Here is a 21423-nt window from a genome sequence, read left to right as displayed (position 1 = left end):
CCTGGGCATCTTGCATTGAGTTGCCCATGAACTAACCCTAACCCATGGCAGCCAGAAAAGAGGCCATCTGTCCGACAGCTAAAGCCAAAACTAGGTCATGCAGCATAACAATGATCTCATGTACAACACCAAGTCTACAACAGAATGGCTGAAAAAGAAATGAAGGTTTCGCAATGGCCCAGTACAAACCTTGTGTCTGTGACGGGGCAAAACTCAATGAAGCAATGTTGTTGTGGTGGAGATGTAAATGGTAAATGGCCTGTATTTATATAGCGCTTTTATGGTCCCTAAGGACCCCAAAGCGCTTTACATATCCAGTCATTCACCCACACATTCGTGATGGCAAGCTACGTTGTAGCCACAGCCACCCTGGGGCGCACTGACAGAGGCGAGGCTGCCGGACACTGGCGCCGCCGGGCCCTCTGACCACCACCAGTAGGCAACGGGAGAAGTGTCTTGCCCAAGGACACAACGACCGAGACTGTCCGAGCCGGGGCTCGAACCGGCAACCTTCCGATTACAAGGCGAACTCCCAACTCTTGAGCCACAATCGCCCCTGTGGGCAATCGAGATGTGGTCTGCAGTTCTCCTGCACAGGAGTAGTGGTGCAGTGGGTTCAGGGGGTGTCAGGAGGCTGGCAGAGCAGCTGGGGTTGAAAGGGCTAATCAGGCTCTCCCTTTATTGGGAGGTCGCTGGGACCGAGGAGATAGCTATGCAGGGAGATGCTGGACAGCTGAAAAGCTGCACAAACAGTCGGATCAAAGTGAAAACTGAGAACGTATGAAAACTGACTTCACATATCACAAATTAATTCCTCATTAAACATCATTACACAATATTTCACAAAAGCCTTTATATGATAGAAATGTAGGTATATTTGTTGTCATGGCCTCTTTTTATTGGCCAGCTATGGGCTAAAGGTCCCGCTGATTCAGACAGACGGCATGGGTTTTTTTCACCGTAGCAGGGGAGACTGCCAACACATTCATCCTTGAGGCAACAGTTATATAAAAAACTAAATTGAACTGAACATTTTTTGGCTGAATGTTTGAGTCTATCTTTGAGACCACCTTGAGTTGGTCTAATTATAGTTTTTGTTTTTTGACTCCACAAACATCCTCAATTTACTCTCCTCATCTGACAGGTGTGGAACCAAAATGGCCGCACACCTTACATCACCTACGAATACACAGTCCTCCGAGACTCCCTGCCACCCGTTCCTCCTCCTCCTGTCTACACCGGGTCAGACACCTCAGCTGGAGAGGCGTCTGTAGAAGTGAGTGGTCTACTGGCCCCCAATGGCAGCATCTGTGACCAGGTGGCTCCTGGGGGCCAGGTGGAGACAGAAGGTACAGATGGGCAGAAGGGCAAAGAGACCAACGAGGTGTATGAGGAGACAGCAGCCATCGACTGTGAAGATGGAGTAGCTACCCCAAAGTTTACAGGTGGAGATTATGTGACAAGTTTTCTATAAACTATTACACTAATACATACAATACAGCAGAACACAATGCATTTACATGCACATTTTTAGAGAAAGATTTCCTTTACCTTTATACCTCCTGGAAGTGTAGCTCAGGGCATATAAAGCAATATAAAAACTAAGCTCTGATATAAGATGACTGTAAGGCAGATGATGGATCCCAAGCCACGTAGCACATAGGTCAGATTTTTAACACCACCCTCCATCTTACTGCCTTATTCTGGATGTGTGTAACATGGCCCTTTGCAACTCTGCATTATTCATGATACGGCTAGATAAAGAGAATCAGCAGTAGATGAAAAATTCAGAGTTTTGCGGCGTTTTCTCCTTTTAAGAAAGGCAGCATCACAAACATGAGCAGTAATGGCACTTCCTGAGGGCTCTCAGCTCATTCAGCTGACTGCTGAGGCCATTACACCACTGCTTCAGGGAGAGACAGCGGTGGTGAAAGGCTCGCCGTACACTTTTTACTCCAGTCGACATCATACTACGGCCAAGATGCTGCGCTCTGACTGAAACAACTCGTTCGTGTTTTCACTCTCCACTCTCTGTTTTTACTCACTGAGTTTTTACAAAGTCATTCAGGATTTTAAATACATTGCTTGTACATGTGAGCCAGTACAGAAATCCTCCAATAATCCTCATTAGGTTGTCTCTGTACCTCTTATTCAGGAGAAGCAAGTGTTGGTACTGTCATTTTAATACAATTGTATTTCAGCGAAAAGTCTTTGGGCTTTGCTATAACATGTCGTTACAAAAGTAACTTAATGAGCATTTGGAAGCTAAGAACATTTAGAGTAGGTGCTAAGTAGGTGCGAGGCCTTTCAGTCAGTGCAAAAAATTTCAATAATAAAACTACATATGATGAAAGTAAATGAAACATCACTCAAAAACAAAATCTCGATCATTTAAACCATTCACACACTCATTCACACACATTCGTACTCCGGTGGGTGCGCCGGAGAGCAGCTTTGGGTTAGCATCTTACCCATGAATGTTTGGCATGTAGACTAGAGCAGCCAGGGATCAAACCTCCAACCTTCCGATTAGCAGATGAACAGCTCTACTGCCTGAGCTACAGCTACTCAAACGGCCATTTGTTACAGCAGCACACTTTGATCTTATGTGGGCTGAAACTCACCTTCCTGTCAGTATACAGAAATGTAACCACATTTGCTCAGTGAGATATCTCAATGCAAGAAAAAGAAGTGAAATTTTAAATAGTATGTCTCACTTTCTCTACATGTTAAAAGATTCTGCTTTAGTAAATAAAAGAAATCTGCCAGCACAGCTCTCTGTAACTAGTAAAAGGGTAAAACACAGAAATACATGGTGGCCATGCACTGTTAAAAAAAAAAATCCTAGAAAAACAGTAATATTCCGGCAGCTGGGGCGCCAAAATAATACCAGAAAATAACAGAAAATAACTTTCTCATAAAAATACAGTTATTTTCAGTAATGACAATACAGTTTGTTGCCCTAATTTTACATGGGATTTTGCCTTTTTCAAATGCTTTTAAACATGAAATTAGGAACATGTTAATGTGATTAAACAATGAAATTATCTATAAACAAGGTCAATGAAGGATAAGCGGAAGCGAATGGATGGATGGATGGAAGGTCAATGAATGTGGCAATATGAATAATAATACTTAAATGTACAGAAATATACAGTTGGTTTAAATAATAATGGATTGCATGCCCTGGGACAGAGGCGAGGCTGCCATATCGCACCATCGGCCCCTCTGGCTATCACCAGTAGGTGGTAGGTGAAGAGTCTTGACCACGGACACAATGACCGAGAATGTCCGAGCCGGGGCTCGAACCGGCAACCTTCTGATTACAAGGCGAACTGCCAACTCTTGAGTCACGATCGCCCTAAATAGCAATAATAATAATTATTATTTGATGTAAAAAAAGTTTATGAGAATCATTTTATATATTTTTGCACAGCATTACATTTGAATTTAACAGTTCAATCTTTCAAATAACAGACAGATATTTGTGAAATCATGATACATTTGTGAATGTATTTTAACAATCTAAATATGCATATGTACAGACAAATACATTTAATAAACATGAAAATTATGTTTTATTACATTACAGTGATTTTATGTTAATTTACATTTGAAATGTGAAATCACAGTCTATTTATGTAAATTTAATGATATTCTAGAAGAACAGAACAAAACTGTAAAATACTTTTATATTAGGATTTCTTTTTACAGTGTGGTTGAGATCTTTATCATTAGGAAAAGCTATAAAACTAAATAAATAAAAATACCTACAAAAAATAAATAGACAGTTAAAAGTCCAAAGAGCATGTCGTCTCTCACATTTTCCAAAGCCATCCAATGGGCTGGATTAGAGGTTTTCTGGTCCCAGTTTTGGCCCCCGGGACTTATGTTTGACACCCTTACACGTTTTCAGCCTTTCCATGCAGAAATTTCTCCAGATTCCAGAAAATCACAGATTTTATTGGTAATTTTGGTGTTTCCGTTTTTTTTTCAATATACTTTTATGAAATCCTATATTCAGAAAACTTGTTACCACTTCCATCATAAGCAGAGCTGAATTTGTTGACTCTGTGTGAAGGTAACAGCAGCCAAATAGACAGCACTGCCAAACCTGTTACTATTGGTGGGGGCCTGGATACACCACCCAATTCCCCAAACCTCATCTGGAGGGTCCTGATGGACGGCCGAATTGGTGCAGATGAGTTACTTATCAACATTTCGACCAACCAGCTGCTGACCGAGGGAGACAGTTTGTTCACTTCTGAGGTGGGACCAGCAGAAGTGGGTCTGAGCAGCCTGGAACGAGATGATCTAAACGATACACTCGAGTTTACTCTGGGCCAGAAACGCAACGACAGCGGAGACAGCCAGAACAGGACGGTGCTGAGCGGTGGGAGGACTTCCAACCGCTCCAACAGAACCAGGTAATGTAAAAACAGCATAAAGGACATCAGCATCGCATATGAGTTTTAAGATGATGCAGCGCAGAAGCCCGTTGTTCACAGGTTCAGGTTTGGGCTCACATAAAGACATTTCCTCTCAAATCAGATGAAGTCTGGACTGAAAGTGTTCAGACTGTTCAGACTTTACACACACTGTCAAACCTCTGGACTTGGTTCTGGCTGCAGGCTAAAGAGAAGCAGGCTGAGAGAAATGGGCTCTTTTAAAGAGATGTCCCGGCAGAGACATCGCTAGAGAGTGTCACACTGAGACAAGACTGACGGCAAGAAAAGGTTCAAAGTGAGAGTGCTAGTGGAACAGACAGCTTTGCCAAAATAACAGGTAGTCAGTGTGACGCAGGTAGAAAGACAGACGGCCACTTAGACAGGTAATCAGGCACATGTGCATGTAGCTAGGGAGTTAGATGAGACAATATACAGAATATACACTGTACTGGTTGCAAGAAAAAACAGCCAGGTTAACTGACAAGCAGCAAAGCAGGTAGACACATAGATAAACAGTGCAGGCAGTAAATCAGCCAGACAGGTAGACCAATAGGCAGAAAAGCAGGTGGACCAGTACTGTACAAGGAAGCAATGCAGACAGACAAGTAGATATACGGTCAGTACGGCAGTCAGGCAGATATATGCTGCAGGACAGGCCGACAGGTAGACTTGGCAGGTTTTGCATTCGTCATATTTATAATTCATGTTGGCTTCACCCGTTCTGCAGCCAGCAGCTATAAAACATACAGTGACACGCCCTTTCCTCTGGGAGACAGAGACAGGAGAGGAAATGAGCAGAGCAGAGGAGCACAGAGGGGAGGAAGGTGGAGGAGGTGGGAAATGCAGCCGTGCTTAGAAACAAATAATTCAAGGTATTTGCAAGAAAAGTGAGAAATATGATGCAGAGGGGAACGTGTTCTGCTGTCAGGCTGCCATCACTTCTGGTGAGAAAATAATGGACAGGATTTGGTCCTCTTACATGGAGGGATGCCGGTGAGGTATAACTCAACGTGTCTCCGATTTTCAGATAAATGTCTGGGAACGAGGGAACGACCGTGTTATGACAGGAATGTGTGCATGACTGTTTTGTGACGTGGTGAAAAAACAAAGTGCGTCTGCTGGGATGCAGGCTGTGAATCAGCTGTCATGCTGTGCTTGTCTGAGGCCTGGGAGACAGCCTCCCTCTGCGTGGGTGTTTGTGTGTTTACTCCTGGGTATTCTTAAAAGTCCTGAAAAGAATATTTCATTCAAATTGCCTGGTTTGAAGACGTGCTCTTAAAATGTTGCCCTGAAAACTTGATATCCGCAGGTTGAGGATTCATAGGAACTGCATCTGCGTAGCATGCTGCAGTTGTATACTCAAATATACACAACTGACCTGTGTCCTTCGTGCGTGACAGGGGGAATCAGCGGCTCTACCAGAAGAACCTGAAGCTGAGTCCTGCTGACATGTACCGCTGGAAACTTTCATCACAGGAGCCGTGCAGCATGACCTGCTCCATAGGTATGCAAACACTCAAAGCACACAAAACATTCATGAAAACATCCATGTTCAGTGAGAGTGTGATATCTGTTAAGACCCCAGACCTGACAGGTTGCTGTAACACCTTTGACTCTTGAAACCTGACAGAGCTTGTGTGGTGCAGCAACTTTCTGTGCATTTGCAGTGCAGCGAACTGATTGTTTCTCTCCACATAATTTGTAATTTTCCCATTGTCTATGTAAGACATGCAATGCATTCTGGTATTGTATTGTGTTTCCAGTAACTGAGGTGCCTGTCTGTCAGCTGCTTAAATCGGAGGTCTAGACTTCTGTATGCAAATCAGGGTCAACACCTCTGATAAAAAAGTTTAAACTTCTGATTTCTAATGTCTGTCTGATGTCTAAAATGAAGATAGATTTAACAAGTTATTGATATGTAAGTTGTGCCAGGGCACAAAATCAAACTCTGCTCCAATTCCTGCAAATTTGGTCTCAGTGCCGGACCACGTGAGCTGATAGCTGTACTGATACCTGTCTATGCAAGATGATTTGCATTGCAACCCACCTCCTCTCCCGTTCTTACTTTTATGTTTCATGTTTTTTCTCTGTTTTTTAATGAATAAATGTTATGAATGAATAATTGTTTTCAATTCTGGAAAGCAGCACAGCAACTTTACCTGTAAAATCAGTGAACAGGTGAAAGCTTCTCAGATAGCATGCAGTATAGAGATTTTTAGCGGACAGCTAACACCTAAGCCATCAGTTTAGGACAAGCTGATCTACTGAGATTCCTGCTGACTTGACTTCATCTGAACTAGTGGTCACTTTGATTTCCACTGGACTTTTTTTTCAATATAGGTACAGCTTCAAGACAAAGCAGGAATTGTACTAATATACAGAAATCCAATGCATTTAAAAAGAACTTGAATTTTTGATACTCTGTGTGCACTGTGCTCTTTTTTCCTTGTATATAAAATGTGTTGCATAAATCAGTTCACTCTGCCCACAATCCAGGAGTGTCCAGGTCCTTTGTCACATGTGTGCGTTACGATGGCGTGGAAGTACACGATATGTACTGCGATGCTCTGACCAGACCAGAGCCGGTCCATGACTTTTGCATTGGCCGAGAATGTCAGCCCAGGTGCGATCCCCCGGAGGAGCATAAACCTTTTAATAAACAGATCATTACTGTGGCTGCTTCTTTTCCTCTGATAATTACAGACAAATGCGGTCTTTCAGGTGGGAGGCGAGCAGTTGGAGCGAGTGTTCCAGGACCTGCGGGGAAGGTTTCCAGTTTCGTCAGGTGCGCTGCTGGAAGATGCTCTCGCCGGGTTTGGACAGCTCGGTCTACAGTGACCTCTGCACCATGGCTGACCTGGAGAGACCCGTGGAGAGACGAGCCTGCAAGAGCCCCGCGTGCGGCCCACAGTGGGAGGTGGCCGAGTGGATGGAGGTATGATAAACCAGGAATGTGAGCTTGTACTAATATACTGAAACAATCCAATCCACTTAAAAAGAACTTTAATTGTTATTTTTACTGATTCCGTGTGTTGAGTAGATGTAGCTAAATAAATAGCACTACAAGCCGAAGAAAGACATGTACTTTTGAGGTGAACTGTCCCTTTAAAACATACAGAGTATCTTTACTTTGCATATTTCTTTGTTTGTTTGGATTTTTGCATTTGATTTCTGTGCAAACATTCCCCGGCACTCTGCAGGATTTGTTTTTTCTTGCAGTGCAGATGTCTCTGTCTTTCTCTTGTCAAGCTTTGAGTGCTGCAGCTGTGTGCTACAGTCTTGTGGTCAGATTGTGGTCACTGATGGATTCTCCAGAAACACTTAGCAGACACCAAAAACCCTAAATGTGACTCTGTTAGATTGTTAGGGGTTGTACGACACAGAGAGAGAATGACAGAAATGTCGGGTACGCATGCTGATCTTTTTTTTCTTTGTGGATCAATGCAGACATGACCACTTAATTACAGATCAGTTGTTCCCCATGTATCTTTGACCAAGGTCTGCAATGTTTTTCTATTAGTTTTGTACTTTTTGGGTTATTTCACAGTCATTCATTCATTCTTTTACATTGTAGTTAAACGAACAGTAAACTGTGCTGTTAGGAAAACGTAATAAACGTGTTTTTTGGGGTGGTTTTGTGCATTTTTGAGGAAAAAGCTTTGCCTAGGCCACCCATACATTTTAAGTATACTAAACAGTTCCTACTGATTCTAAATTGATTTTTTCTGTCTTTTCAACATATTCATTCAAAGCAAAGATAAACAATAAAGAATATAATGTAATTAATGGATTTCTACCAATCAACGTGCGTCATCTTCTTCATGACAACGACTCTTTCCTCATTGCAGTGTCCTGCTAAATGTGGCCGCAAAGCTCAGGTAGCCCGTGATGTGCGCTGCTCTGACGAGACCAGACCATGTGACCCGTTGACCAAACCGCCGAACGTCAAAAACTGCACCGGTCCTCCCTGCGAACGCCACTGGACTGTGTCCGAGTGGGGACCCGTGAGTGTTTTTACTTTACACAAACCTGCATGTCAGTGAACATGAGTGATGAGAAGTTAAAATATTACCATATCTGCATATTTTATCTCTCGTCCCTGCAGGGCTGGAATCTCAGACAGTGAAAAAAAGGAAAGACACTTAATTTATGGTTTAATGTTACAATCCGTGTCTGAGTTAAACGTTCTATTTCTTTTATTTTAAATTATTTTTCCTGCGTCTAACATTCCTCCATCATTTTCAGGGTTGTTGGAAAAACAGCTCGTCTGTCCCAGCTGTCTTTTAAGTGCCACGGTGTGAATTTATTGCTTTTATTGTGTTACGGACACGAGGTGTAGTTGCCGATGTTCCATTCAAAGTGAAAGTCTGGAAAATCGCAGGACTAATTTACAACCACAGCCTCCGACTTGGAAAAACACAGAAGACTAAAGAGCTGTCACTTTGACACACAAAAAATACAATTCACAACACAAGGCCAAAAAAGTTTTTTTTTTTCATAGATTTGCCAACTGAGAACAGATGTAACCAGATGTAACTTTTCATTTTTGATGTCTTCAGATTTACAAGTTTATTCTGTACAGATGTACTGGAAGGAAACTGGTTTGAAATGACGCCTGTTTCATAAATGTAAATGACGTGGATAAAGCCATGCTGCTAAAAAAAAACTAGCTTATTGAGCTACACACTCCTGGTCTAAAAGTTTAATCGCAGCACGACCAACAAATATAGTTTTTAATAATAAACTCAGTGTGCGCAGCATAGTGAGGTTTTGCTGTTGTGTTGTTGATGAACTACTTTAACTGCAGTAAATACTAAACTCTGGTGACATGTGTTGTTATTTAACATCTGCCCAAACACGGCCTCACATGCTGATTTTTTATTTTCCATGATGTGAGGTGACCTGATATGACTTCACGCTGTGTGCGACAAAGCTTGGCTGCAGATAACTGCGATGAGAACTCGATTGCTCCCACTTGATAATGACTCATCGGGCGTGACCTTTGTTTGTTGCAGTGCTCGGGGTCGTGCGGCCAGGGGAAGATGGTGCGTCATGTGTACTGTAAGGCTCCGGAGGGTCGCGTGGTTCCCGAGAACCAGTGCTCAGCAGAGAACAAGCCCTTAGCCATTCACCCCTGTGGAGACAGAGACTGCGCTCCGCACTGGCTGAGCCAAGACTGGGAGAGGGTGAGGCCCGGATACACACTGTCTGAATTAAGATGTTACTGCGAGCAGACCTGAAGCACGTTTTAAGTGATTTTTGTAATCACAGAAAAGCATGACACACATGTTTGGGGTGAGGTGGAGTTATAGCTCATTTGACTGCGCTTTAAGAGGTCTCTGGTTCAAGTCCCAGTGCCCAGAGTAATAGAAGGGGAAAGAAATATATGCTTTACAAGAGGATTCTAACTAGTTTATGAGTAAAGAGCTCCATGCAGCTGTTTCCTCTGGATGGATACTGACTAATCTCATGAAAACACTTAGATATAGTTCCTTTATAAATGGATTTGATTGAGGCTTTATTCTAATTCACTCTAGTTTTAAACTTTTGCTAAAGAAATGTTTCTACATTCTAAACCTACCAATAACAGCCTCTAAGGATCTGGTTTTAACATCTATTAGAGCATACAGTTCAGTGAGCATGCTAGGGTCTGCTTGGGTCCGAGTGACTTGGATATGTGCAGATGTTGGCTTGCCTGCACATTTTTTGTGATAGTTCATATTTGTCCACTGAGACACTATTCGTCAGTGCACAAGCTATCCATCCGCCCTTCAGGTGGTTTTGAGCAGATGTGAGTGTACTCGGAGAGACTCCTCACCTGTGATGTCTGCAGATATCTGCGACAGATCATAAGCCCTGCTTTATGCGTGCTGCATTTGCTTTCTGTTGGAAAGTGTGAGACAAGGGGGTATAGCTCAGTGGCAGAGCATTTGACTGCAGATCAAGAGGTCTCTGGTTCAATTCCGGATGCCCCCTGCACTGTTGCTTTAAAAATATGAATGCACAAAGTTCTTTTTTAATGTTAACAATGCTACAAAGATTTTACCTTTAACTGCAGTGTAACACAACCTGTGGTCGTGGTGTGAAACGGAGGATCGTTCTATGCGTCGGCATCAGCGGAGGAAAGTTCCAGATCTTCGATGAGGAGGCATGTGTGGTGAACGAGAAGCCTGAAGAGGAGAACACCTGTTTCGAGAGGCCATGCTTCAAATGGTACACCACCCCCTGGTCTGAGGTGAGCTCCACAGAAAGTCTTCTAGTGTGAAATAAGCTCTCAAAATGAAGATAAATTAGGATAACAGCAAAACAGACATGTTTAATGACTGTGTTTCTGGCTTCATGTGCTTTCAGTGCACTAAGACATGCGGCATCGGTGTGAGGATGAGGGACGTGAAGTGTTACCAGGGCAGGGAGCTGGTTCGAGGTTGTGACCCCCTCACCAAACCGGTGGCCAAACAGACCTGCACTCTGCAGCCGTGCCCCACTGAGCCTCCAGGTAACAACAAAGGGAATCTGCTACTTTCCTCCTAACCATTGTTCCTAATGAGTCTTGCAGGCGTTATAAGTGAACTGCCAGCTGCTTTTTTTTACTCATGTTTGCCAGTTTTGGCAGAGGCAGTATTGAAGAAAGATAGACAGCTCAGAGTGGAGTACTGTTTGAAACTGTTTGAAAGTTGCCTCCAGGACTAATTGTGAGTCTGACTGTTTCCCAGATGAGAGCTGTCAGGATCGGCCCTCCACCAACTGCCTGCTGGCTCTTAAGGTCAACCTGTGCAGCCACTGGTACTACAGCAAGGCCTGCTGCCACTCCTGCCGCGCCGTTCGACCTCCAGCCTCCTAGTCGAGGACACCGCAGCCTCTCTCCAACCTGACTCTCAACTCCGGCATGAGGAAATACATTCAGCTGTACAGCAGTTACTGTGAATAATGAGGGAAAGCTAAATGTCAGTCTCCCTTTTTTAAAAAGAGGAACTTCCTCAGATAACTTGGATTTAGATGGGTCAGTTTAAATGATCTCAAATGATGTCCTGTCAGTTCCTGTTGATGTTACAACATCAGCTGCAGTGTTCTCACACAGAATTAGACAAAAGAAATGTGCACTTTGGGAGGCACTTTGAAATTAATGAGGACGAGTAAACAAACGTCTCTTTTTTCTGCTTCACTGCTGCAAAAAGTTTTTAGTTTCTTCTTGTTTTGAGAGGATTTCTGACACAATGCATTATCAAATATTAAATAGTTCCTTTCTGCTCATTTCCAGTAAATATTTGTATTTTTAGATTCTACCAGAGTAGCTTTGCATGAGTAATATTTCAAAATAATCCTCGCGTATCTTATAAAGACCCTTGTGGCAGCATCTCAGTAACAGCAGGTATAAACAGCAGGTGGGTGGAGCTTCTGTTCTCACAGCGAGAGCTGTGTGTCCTCGAAATTTGCTCCTGAGCTCACTCACTTTTTGACCCAGCCTCTAGTGGTCAACCCAGGAAGCACCGTTTTTGGCACATATATCATTTATCAGGCCCTCGGGGAAAATAAAGCAGAGCATGCCTCTCCCTTATTATCATATGTCTTCTTATTTTCTTTATATTTAACCCTGCAGACCCTGTTGTACCAGGTGTTACTGAATATTTATGGGTCCATCATTTCAGTTCCTGTGAACAATTTAAACAACATGCGGAGTTGGAGACACAACGGAGTCAACAGTAAAGCGGTCTCACTAACCTCTATCACCAGCTAGCAGCATGCTCCGGTTATCGCTGCAAGGAAGAGATCTATTAAATTATTTCTCAACTGAAGATATTGCATGAGTAGAATATTTAATACAGATACTGTTTATGAAATATTATTTAAATGTGTTTCAGTTTTAGCGTCTGGCATGGCCAAACAGGAAGTTAAAAAAAATTAAATATATATAAATATATATATATATATAGCCTATATTTCCATTCCGTCTCCTGCCGTTTGGTGCCACACCGGCGTGCCTGCAGGATATGGAAGCATATTTATTAGTGATAGAACATTTTCATTTAGCGTGACGCTCCTGATGCCAGCCTATGGTTATTCATCAGGTCAACTGATACCAGCTCTGGTCTGTGTGCGCGACAGAGGAGAGAGCTGATCCGAACACAGACAGAGAGATCCCTGAAACTTGAAGTATGGGTGAAATGTATTCAGAAGACGTGTACGTGTATGTCTAACTAATGTGTACTGTGTTTTTATATTGCCGATACCTCTTTGTACAAAACTAAATATGGAGTTTGTGTACTGTTGATAATAAACTGAAAACCTAATGGTACTGACATGTATTTCAATTAAATAACAGTTCAAACATTTTGCCTCTCTCGTGTTTAACTTTTGCACTTTGGATATTTTTCTTTATAGGAATAGATACCACATTAATTTGCCAAATCTCAGCTTTCATTTGAGTAACAAACTGTAGAAAGAAATCTGTGGGAACATTTTAACACCTAGTCATAACAAGACTTGTCTGGCTTGAAGATTTCTTTTTTAAAACCACAACTGGGATTGGCTACTTTTAGTTATTGTGCCAGTTCAGAGGATGGTAGTTTGTTGTTAGTCAAATATCTTCAAAGCCTCAGTTAGACTGGGGCAATCACACATCTTTAAGAAAGGTTAGTCTGTTGGTCCCATAGTGTAGTGCTTTACACATTTACCTAATAAATGACTGTTAAAACTCAGGAGGAGACCCAAACTCCTATAAAATTGTGTCAGGAAGGGCAACTGCCACAAAGAATAGTCTGCCAAATCATCTTTTGTGAATAAAGGAGCAGCCAAAATAATCTTCTTCATCTTAGGAAGAGTTAATATCTTTAGATGGCTATAACAGAAGACTTGAAACTGAAAAGAAAGGCTTTACTGCGCTTGTTTTGCACTGCTATATCATAGCAAGATGTGAACTGTGAATGAATGAACTGCGCTCTGGCACATGTCTCCTTGTCCTTGACTCTGGGCTTGTTGGAACTGAAAAATGGCTTAAATGTTTGGATCTATCTGCAGACAAATGTTGAGCTACTCTCTCACACTGTCTTTGCAACATGAACAGGGAGAAAAACACCCCCAAAAATCTACTTTTTTAAATGTTGCTGCAAATAACTTTACAGCTATTTTATTATACAAACCACCTGTTTTTACTTGTTTACTTCATATCATATTTGGATGCAGATTAAGCCTGCATTTAAATTCTATTTATTTAATTTCTCTCAGACTGTAAAACACCACCATGACAGCTGTGCCTCACATACATATCTAAACACTCATTTAATGTAATAACAATTATAATCAATCAGATTATCCTGTGTATTAATGATGTGATACTGATAAATCTGTGAACGCAATTGACACCCCTTTCTCAACGAGAAGTTTGGGCTTGGGTGAGCCTGAGTGCTGAAGATATCTACCTATTCGGAACCATGGTAACAGGGTTCTGGCTGATCGGAGCTGGCTTGGCCCTGACTTACCGGAGAACTAAGGAAGCGGAACCGGCTGTTCAAACCCCCACAAGGCTGCCCGCTGGGATTGAAACGATTGATACTGTTGATCATAATATCCTATTAGAGCGATTAGAACATGCTGTAGGTATTACAGGTACTGCGCTGCAGTGGTTTGTATCATATCTATCTATCTAGACTCCAATTTGTTCAAGTAAATGGAGAGTCCTCTTCACACACTAAGGTCAATTATGGTGTTCCACAGGGTTCAGTGCTAGGACCAATTCTATTTACATTATACATGCTTCCCTTAGGCAGTATCATTAGAAGACATAGCATAAATTTTCACTGCTATGCAGATGACACACAGCTCTATCTATCCATGAAGCCAGGTATCACAGACCAATTAGTTAAACTGCAGGAATGTCTTAAAGACATAAAGACCTGGATGGCCGCTAACTTTCTGCTTCTTAATTCAGATAAAACTGAGGTTATTGTACTCGGCCCTGAAAATCTTAGAAATATGGTATCTAACCAGATAATTACTCTGGATGGCATTACCTTGGCCTCCAGTAACACTGTGAGGAACCTTGGAGTCATTTTTGACCAGGACATGTCCTTCAATGCACATATTAAACAAATATGTAAGACTGCTTTCTTCCATTTGCGCAACATCTCTAAAATTAGAAATATCCTGTCTCAGAGTGACGCTGAAAAACTAGTTCATGCATTCATTACTTCCAGGCTGGACTACTGTAATTCTTTATTATCAGGATGTCCTAAAAACTCGCTGAAAAGTCTTCAGCTGATCCAAAATGCTGCAGCAAGAGTCCTGACAGGGACTAGAAAGAGAGAGCATATTTCTCCTGTTTTGGCTTCCTTCATTGGCTTCCTGTTAAATCCAGAATTGAATTCAAAATCCTGCTCCTCACATACAAGGTCTTAAATAATCAGGCCCCATCTTATCTTAATGACCTTGTAGTACCATATCACCCTATTAGAGCACTTCGCCTCGCACTGCAGGCTTACTTGTTGTTCCTAGAGTATTTAAAAGTAGAATGGGAGGCAGAGCCTTCAGTTTTCAGGCCCCTCTTCTGTGGAACCAGCTTCCAGTTTGGATTCGGAGACAGACACTATCTCTACTTTCAAGATTAGGCTTAAAACTTCCTTTTGCTAAAGCATATAGTTAGGGCTGGACCAGGTGACCCTGAATCCTCCCTTAGTTATGCTGCAATAGATGTAGGCTGCCGAGGATTCCCATGATGCATTGAGTTTTTCCTTTCCAGCCACTCACTATGTGTTAATAGACCTCTGCATCGAATCATATCTGTTATTAATTTCTGTCTCTCTTCCACAGCATGTCTTTCATCCTGTTTTCCTTCTTCACCCCAACCGGTCGCAGCAGATGGCCGCCTCCCTGAGCCTGGTTCTGCCGGAGGTTTCTTCCTGTTAAAGGGAGTTTTCCTTCCCACTGTCGCCAAAGTGCTTGCTCATAGGGGTCATATGATATGATTGTTGGGGTTTTCTCTGTATTTATTATTGTGCGATCTATTGTACAATATAAAGTGCCTTGAGGCGACTTTTGTTGTGATTTGGCGCTATATAAATAAAATTGAATTGAATTGAATTGAATGGGAAGAGGCGTGAGTTTCTCAAAATGGGCTCATTGAGTGCAGCACAGATAAGATCTTAGAAAGGCTTATGGCTGCCGTGAATACTCAGAATAAGATCTCTGAGTGCAGACTGGATTATATCTCGGAAGGGCTCGCTCGGCATAACATCTCTGAGCGTAAATTGGATGATATCTCGGGGAGGCGCACTGTCGTGAGTTCTCAGAATCGGCTGTTTGGGCACAAGAATGACAACATCACAGAGCGCAAGTATGGCGAAGCTTGCGGCTCTCCAACGGGAGATTGAGAGACCAGTGTTGGACTGTAGAACTGCTTGGAAACTCATATGAGCTGTTCGCACTAAAGTAAAAAGCACCATCACTCATGCGGCTACCCCTTCGGTGCCAGCTGCAGTTGCAAGGCTGGAGCTGAACAACAACACCCTGATAACAACTGTGTTGAGTCTGTTCTTCCCATTCTATGCAAGGCCACCTGGGTTGGCTGGCAGACTGTTTACTTAGCCTGGCAGGGCGAAGGACACTGTCTCAGCTGAACTCTGGACACACACACACACACACACACACACACACACACACACACACACACACACACAGACATATGCACATGTACATGCAGATGTACATTCATCCCCCCTCCCCTCCTCCAAACGCCTTTGACGCTTATTCCCTTCCGATGCTGACGGTGGATCATGGAGACCAGCGCTTATGCTGCAGTTCTGGATGTACTGTCTACATCGGCTGTCTCTCACCCTTTACCCACCCCTGTTGCTTGTCATGTGTTTCTTTGGTGTATTAAGAGTTTTTTCATGTGCTATGTGCAGAGGTGTTTTTTTTCTGTTCTCAAACTGATCTCCCTGTTGCAGCTCAGTCTGGGGGGAGTTATTTTTTTCTCCTTATCTTTCCTCATGTGGTGCATTTTCCATTGTTATACCTCTCTGACCTGTCTTCCCCATGTGATGTTTTTGTGTAATGTATGTATGGTCGGAGGGTAAGATGGCGCCGCCATTGCGTGCAATAGGTCAGCAGCCTTATGAAATTTCCCCTTGTGGGACTAATAAAGGTATATCATTTCATATCATATCAACTTACACATTAATATTCAAAGATTATGTCACGGTCCTGGGTCGTTTGACCCAGGGTTTTGAGTTTTCTTATATTTTGATATTCATTGTTTATGTTTAAGTTTCATTTAGTTATCGAAGCTCATTTCTATTTTGCCTTGGTTGCCCTGTTATGGTTCATTATGTTCATTCCAGTCAGCTGATTCTCCAGGTGTTTCCACTTCCCCTGATCACCTCCTGTGTGTATTTAAGTCCTATGTCTTCCTTTGTCCAGTGTCAGGTCATCTGTTGAGTTCTCATCATGTTTCCAGGTTTTTCCATGTTCAGATTTTTATCATGTATGAGGATTTTCTCTTTGTCGATTGTATTTAGCATTTAGTTTTTCCCACTTTAGTTCTAGTTAGTTTTTCCTCAGTGTGCGTCTGCCCTTTGTTTTAATGATAATAATGGATTGGATTTCATGTAGCGCTTTTCAAGGCACCCAAAGCGCTTTACAATGCCACTATTCATTCACTCTCACATTCACACACTGGTGGAGGCAAGCTACTGTTGTAGCCACAGCTGCCCTGCCCAGACTGACAGAAGCGAGGCTGCCATATCGCGCCATCGGCCCCTCTGGCCAACACCAGTAGGTGGTAGGGTAAAGTGTCTTGCCCAAGGACACAACGACCAGGACAGAGAGCCCGGGGATCGAACCGGCAACCTTCCGGTTGCAGATACGCTTCCCAACCTTTTGTTAAATTATAGTTTTGTTCCAAGTGTCGGCATTTGGGTCCCCATTTCTCCTGCAGATTGTGACATATTATAAGTAGCTCCTTCTTCATAGGGTCAGTTGCTCTGCTGCCAATTTGAGACTGGTTAAATCCTCATAACACCGCCCCTTTCACATAAACTTGCTCATTCCCTAGATTATCTTAATAAGATGATATCCACCTTCTCATGACTGCTTAGGCTTATTGTTAGGTTAAGTGAAGCAAGATATCCCGGGTATGTGAACTCGCTTCGTAGTACAGGGCCCAGGTCTTGTATATGCCACTCCTCTGCAGCGGTTGATGGTTATGTCTTTTCTTTAATTTTTTAACATCTCATACACTTAGGGATTTGACAGCAGATGTCAAAGATATGTGTCAAGGCTGTGCAGTATAGACGACATAAAAATGCAGTATGCAGTCAAAATTAAAAACAAGCTCTTTGGTCTACTTTGCAAAATGCTAAATATCCAAGCCATAAACTAAAGTCCAGCTATAGGAAGGAGCTTAGAAAAATGAGAGAAAACCACATGCAGTAAGCAAAAATGAGCTCAGATGCTTTGACAAAGGAAAAGGGAAAATAGGGCTACATTTATACTGAGAGCTGATTGGGACGTGACAGACAAGGAAAGAGACAAAGATGAAAAGAAATGCACACAGGTGAAGACAATCAGGGCAGAATGTAAAATTAATGTAAGACACGAAAGCAAACTCATCTTAAAAAATAAAACAGGAAGTAAAAAGTAAGGAAGTAAACAATAAGCCTGAGCATGAAGATGAGACAAAGAGAGGCATAAACAGGGAGACTGTCATAATAACAAAATCAATGCAGAGACCACAGAAATAAGATAATATCACACAACTCAAACATATTGTAAAAAAAATAACAACAAAGGCAAACAGGAACCACAAACTCAACAACTTCAAGAATAAGAAAAGCAAACACTAAAACAGCACAGAAATCTGGGACCAAGGGCTCAAAGCAAACTGCTATTTAAATGACAAGAAAGTGTAAGAGTTTCATTTGTAGCAGACAGAGGAGCATCTTCTAATTTAGTCTAGTTCAGAGTCCTAAAACTGAGTCTGTGGTCTGTAATTTAGCTGGGCTAATATACCGTAACTACAATATGTGAGTAAGTGTAGTTATGTTTTTCATACAGAGTAATGTAAAGTGTGAAAGTGGTGGTGAGGACGTTGTGTTTATTGTTCTCCAAGACCCCCCTCTCCTCTCTGAAGCTGTTTTGGATGTAGACAAGTCAGTGAAATAATGCACATTTTGCTTTGGTCCTTTTCTTCTGGAGGGAATTACACAGACACCCCAAAGTTTTGCATCATTTTATTAACACAGTAAATGAACTTCACACACAGAGCAGCAACAGTAAACAAAGGTTTGACTGCAGAGGTGACTGACGCCTCCTGCTGGCCAGTTTGACAGACCCAAACGTCTCATCTGCTGCACTGACAGGATAATTGAAACACATCAACTAATGAAGCAGACAAAAAACCAAAGCAACAGTTTAAATCTTTTCTAAAAAAAAAATAATAATAATAATAAAATGAAAAATGAAGAACTGCTGTGGAGAAAAACTCTGCAGTCATCACAGTGGGCAACCTGCAGCTGTATCTCGCAAAACAGCTTAAGTGGCACAAACATGTTCTCTTACCCTGAATGTTGTCATTCCTCAATGAACAGAAGCAAGCCATGACCCAAACTCACACAGCACAGAAGGAGCTGTGAGGACAGTGCTTTACTTAGGACGACCAAATAAAAATATAACTTGTCTTGACATCTGCTCTAAGCATGTTCAGCTTTCTGGAGGCTGCATGGAGAAATCATGAGATGACCATATGATACATAATGTATGGAACATGGTTTTTCTGTGGACATTAAACTTAGAGACAAAAATCCATGTATGAGGAAATGAAAGATGTGGAGATGCTGCACATCTATGTTCATTCATTTTTTGATGCTGTGAACTGAAGTACTAAAAGCACCTCACACAAACAAGGTGAAACAGAGAGCAGAGGACAGAAACAAACCAAATGCACTGACTCACGACGGTGGGTTCAGCACCAGCTGGCACAGACCACACTGTGACGAGGGGACAGGACTTGGATGATGTGCTTCTCTGTTTTTGTCCTTATGGTTGTGATTCTGTCATCCATGTGGGTTGAAGCTTGTTAGAAAAGTGAAGAATCATGTTTACCAAACACTGAACAGAATTACTGTGCAGTCAGTTTAGCTGTGTCAGTGTACAAACAGCCAGTTTTAAGGTTTTTTTTGCAGTAATACTGCACTAAACTAAGTAAACCTGTGTATTTCTTAATGGCCATCATGTAGCAACTGCTCTGGTTGTGAAAAAGAAGGATAATGCTTTCCTGAAGTGGTAGCTTCGATTGCTAGTTTCAAGCCTTTATTTATTTGATATAATATGAGGTTTATTTTAAATCATCGTCTCATTTAGAGTGAATTGTGAAGCAGTGTATGATTGGGGGCATGGCTGGTAAGGTCCGGTTGTATAACTGTGTGGTCTGCTCTTGCTCTTGGTTAGATTTACCTTCTTGCTCAAAAAAGATGGCTAAAAAAATATCAGACTCCAGGAATCCAGTGGGAGACATACATATATACATATACAGTCTCATAAGTTTTCATCATATAGTAAAAGTCTTCTGCTGTCTTCCAAATATATGTTTCAGATCACAGCACTGCAGGTTGTGCACTGTTTGACAGCAAATACACCCAGTCTCTCTGTGAGCCTATGAGAACAAACCTTTTGGATTAGCAGCGTACTATTTTATCATACATGTTACTAGAGTGAAAGTTTGCTCCAAACAAAGATTCTGATCCGATAAATGTGTCAGCATCTGTGTTATTTTGTGAAAGAAGAAGAAATGAGTCCAGGAGCTGTAGAGTTGTTTCTCACTATGGATGTAAAATTTGTAAAATATAATTTGGATCTACTGCTCTGTCATCAAGAATATTTGACATATATCTATATCTTTTCCCCTTAAATACCGTATATACAATTCATTCCTCCTCTTTTAGGTATTAAATACTTATATCTAAGTTGGAGCACAGCATTTATTTACAGCATGATGTCTTAACAGGATGTAAATGTTGTCCCTCATAATTCACAGTCACTGGATCACTGAATGCTCCAGAAAAGCCCTTTAAAATGATGTTAGTTTTCTCTGTGAGCACTGAAACAGTCACATACTGACATATCACAGCCTGGCTCTCCAGCCTCTGACTCTGAAGGCAAACAAAAAACCAACAATCCCGTGTTAACCCCGTGTGACAGCGACACCAATGAACACAAATACGAGTCAACCAGAATCTGTATGAGAAATTATTTGAGCTTTTATGCATTTTTATGTATCTGTTTTCTTCTTCTTCTTTCAGCTGCTCCCTTCAGGAGTCACCACAGCAGCTCAGCTGCCTTTATCATCACCATATCCCAGCATCCTCTTCTGTCACACCCACCCTCTGCATGTCCTCCTTCACTACATCCAGGAATTTTCTGTGGTCATCCTCTTTTCCTCCTCTGCACATTCGGTTTTTTGTAATTCTGTCTCTTTATACAAGGTGTGATCAGTCTAGCCAGTCTCCCATTCAAAATCATCTTCTCAGCCACGTCCGAATAGCTGCGATTTTTAGAGCATGTCATGAAGTCTCATTTGGGGCATTTACACTGTGACCTTAAACTTTGGCAGAGGTCAAACATCTTTTGTTTAAAACCGACCCAAATTTCACAAAAAGGTGATCAGCACTTGGTGATGACCAAGAAGCTGCTCAAAGGCAGAATTGCTCAGTTTATTAATTCAATGTAGACTTCTACTGTAAAGTCCCGAGGAGTCTGAGGGAGACCAGTCAGAGGAAACGATGCGATCAGTGGTGTGGTCCTATGTGCTGTGACGTGTCCGCTCAGAGTGCATTGAAAACTCCACAACAACACAATCACTCACCCAGTTTGCCTCACTGGGATTTTTACCACCAAAATTAAAATGAACTCTTAAGATCAATGTTTTCACACAGTGGAGGAGCTCCAGCATAGACTGCATAGGAACAAAAACAAGGGGGCAGAACAA

The 21423-nt window shown here is 42.1% G+C and overlaps 1 protein-coding gene and 1 non-coding gene across 2 annotated transcripts in view; both read left to right on the top strand.

The window, feature by feature from the left end:
- adamtsl2 (ADAMTS-like 2) overlaps positions 1-12776 on the top strand; it is a 33249-nt gene extending 20473 nt beyond the window's left edge. The window contains exons 10-19 of the mRNA XM_039620343.1: positions 1145-1445; positions 4082-4427; positions 5849-5952; positions 6945-7071; positions 7170-7383; positions 8297-8452; positions 9464-9634; positions 10507-10683; positions 10800-10944; positions 11162-12776. Coding sequence (XP_039476277.1) covers positions 1145-1445; positions 4082-4427; positions 5849-5952; positions 6945-7071; positions 7170-7383; positions 8297-8452; positions 9464-9634; positions 10507-10683; positions 10800-10944; positions 11162-11289 — 1869 coding nt within the window. The 3' untranslated portion in view covers positions 11290-12776. The remainder of the gene's footprint in view (positions 1-1144; positions 1446-4081; positions 4428-5848; positions 5953-6944; positions 7072-7169; positions 7384-8296; positions 8453-9463; positions 9635-10506; positions 10684-10799; positions 10945-11161) is intronic.
- Positions 10353-10424, top strand: trnac-gca. Its single transcript has one exon. It is a non-coding gene; the product is annotated as a tRNA-Cys (tRNA).
- Positions 12777-21423: the final 8647 nt, after the last annotated feature.

This window comes from Oreochromis aureus, linkage group 12, assembly GCF_013358895.1.
Source record: "Oreochromis aureus strain Israel breed Guangdong linkage group 12, ZZ_aureus, whole genome shotgun sequence".
Taxonomy (NCBI): domain Eukaryota; kingdom Metazoa; phylum Chordata; class Actinopteri; order Cichliformes; family Cichlidae; genus Oreochromis; species Oreochromis aureus.
This window is presented reverse-complemented; position numbering and strand designations above follow the sequence as displayed.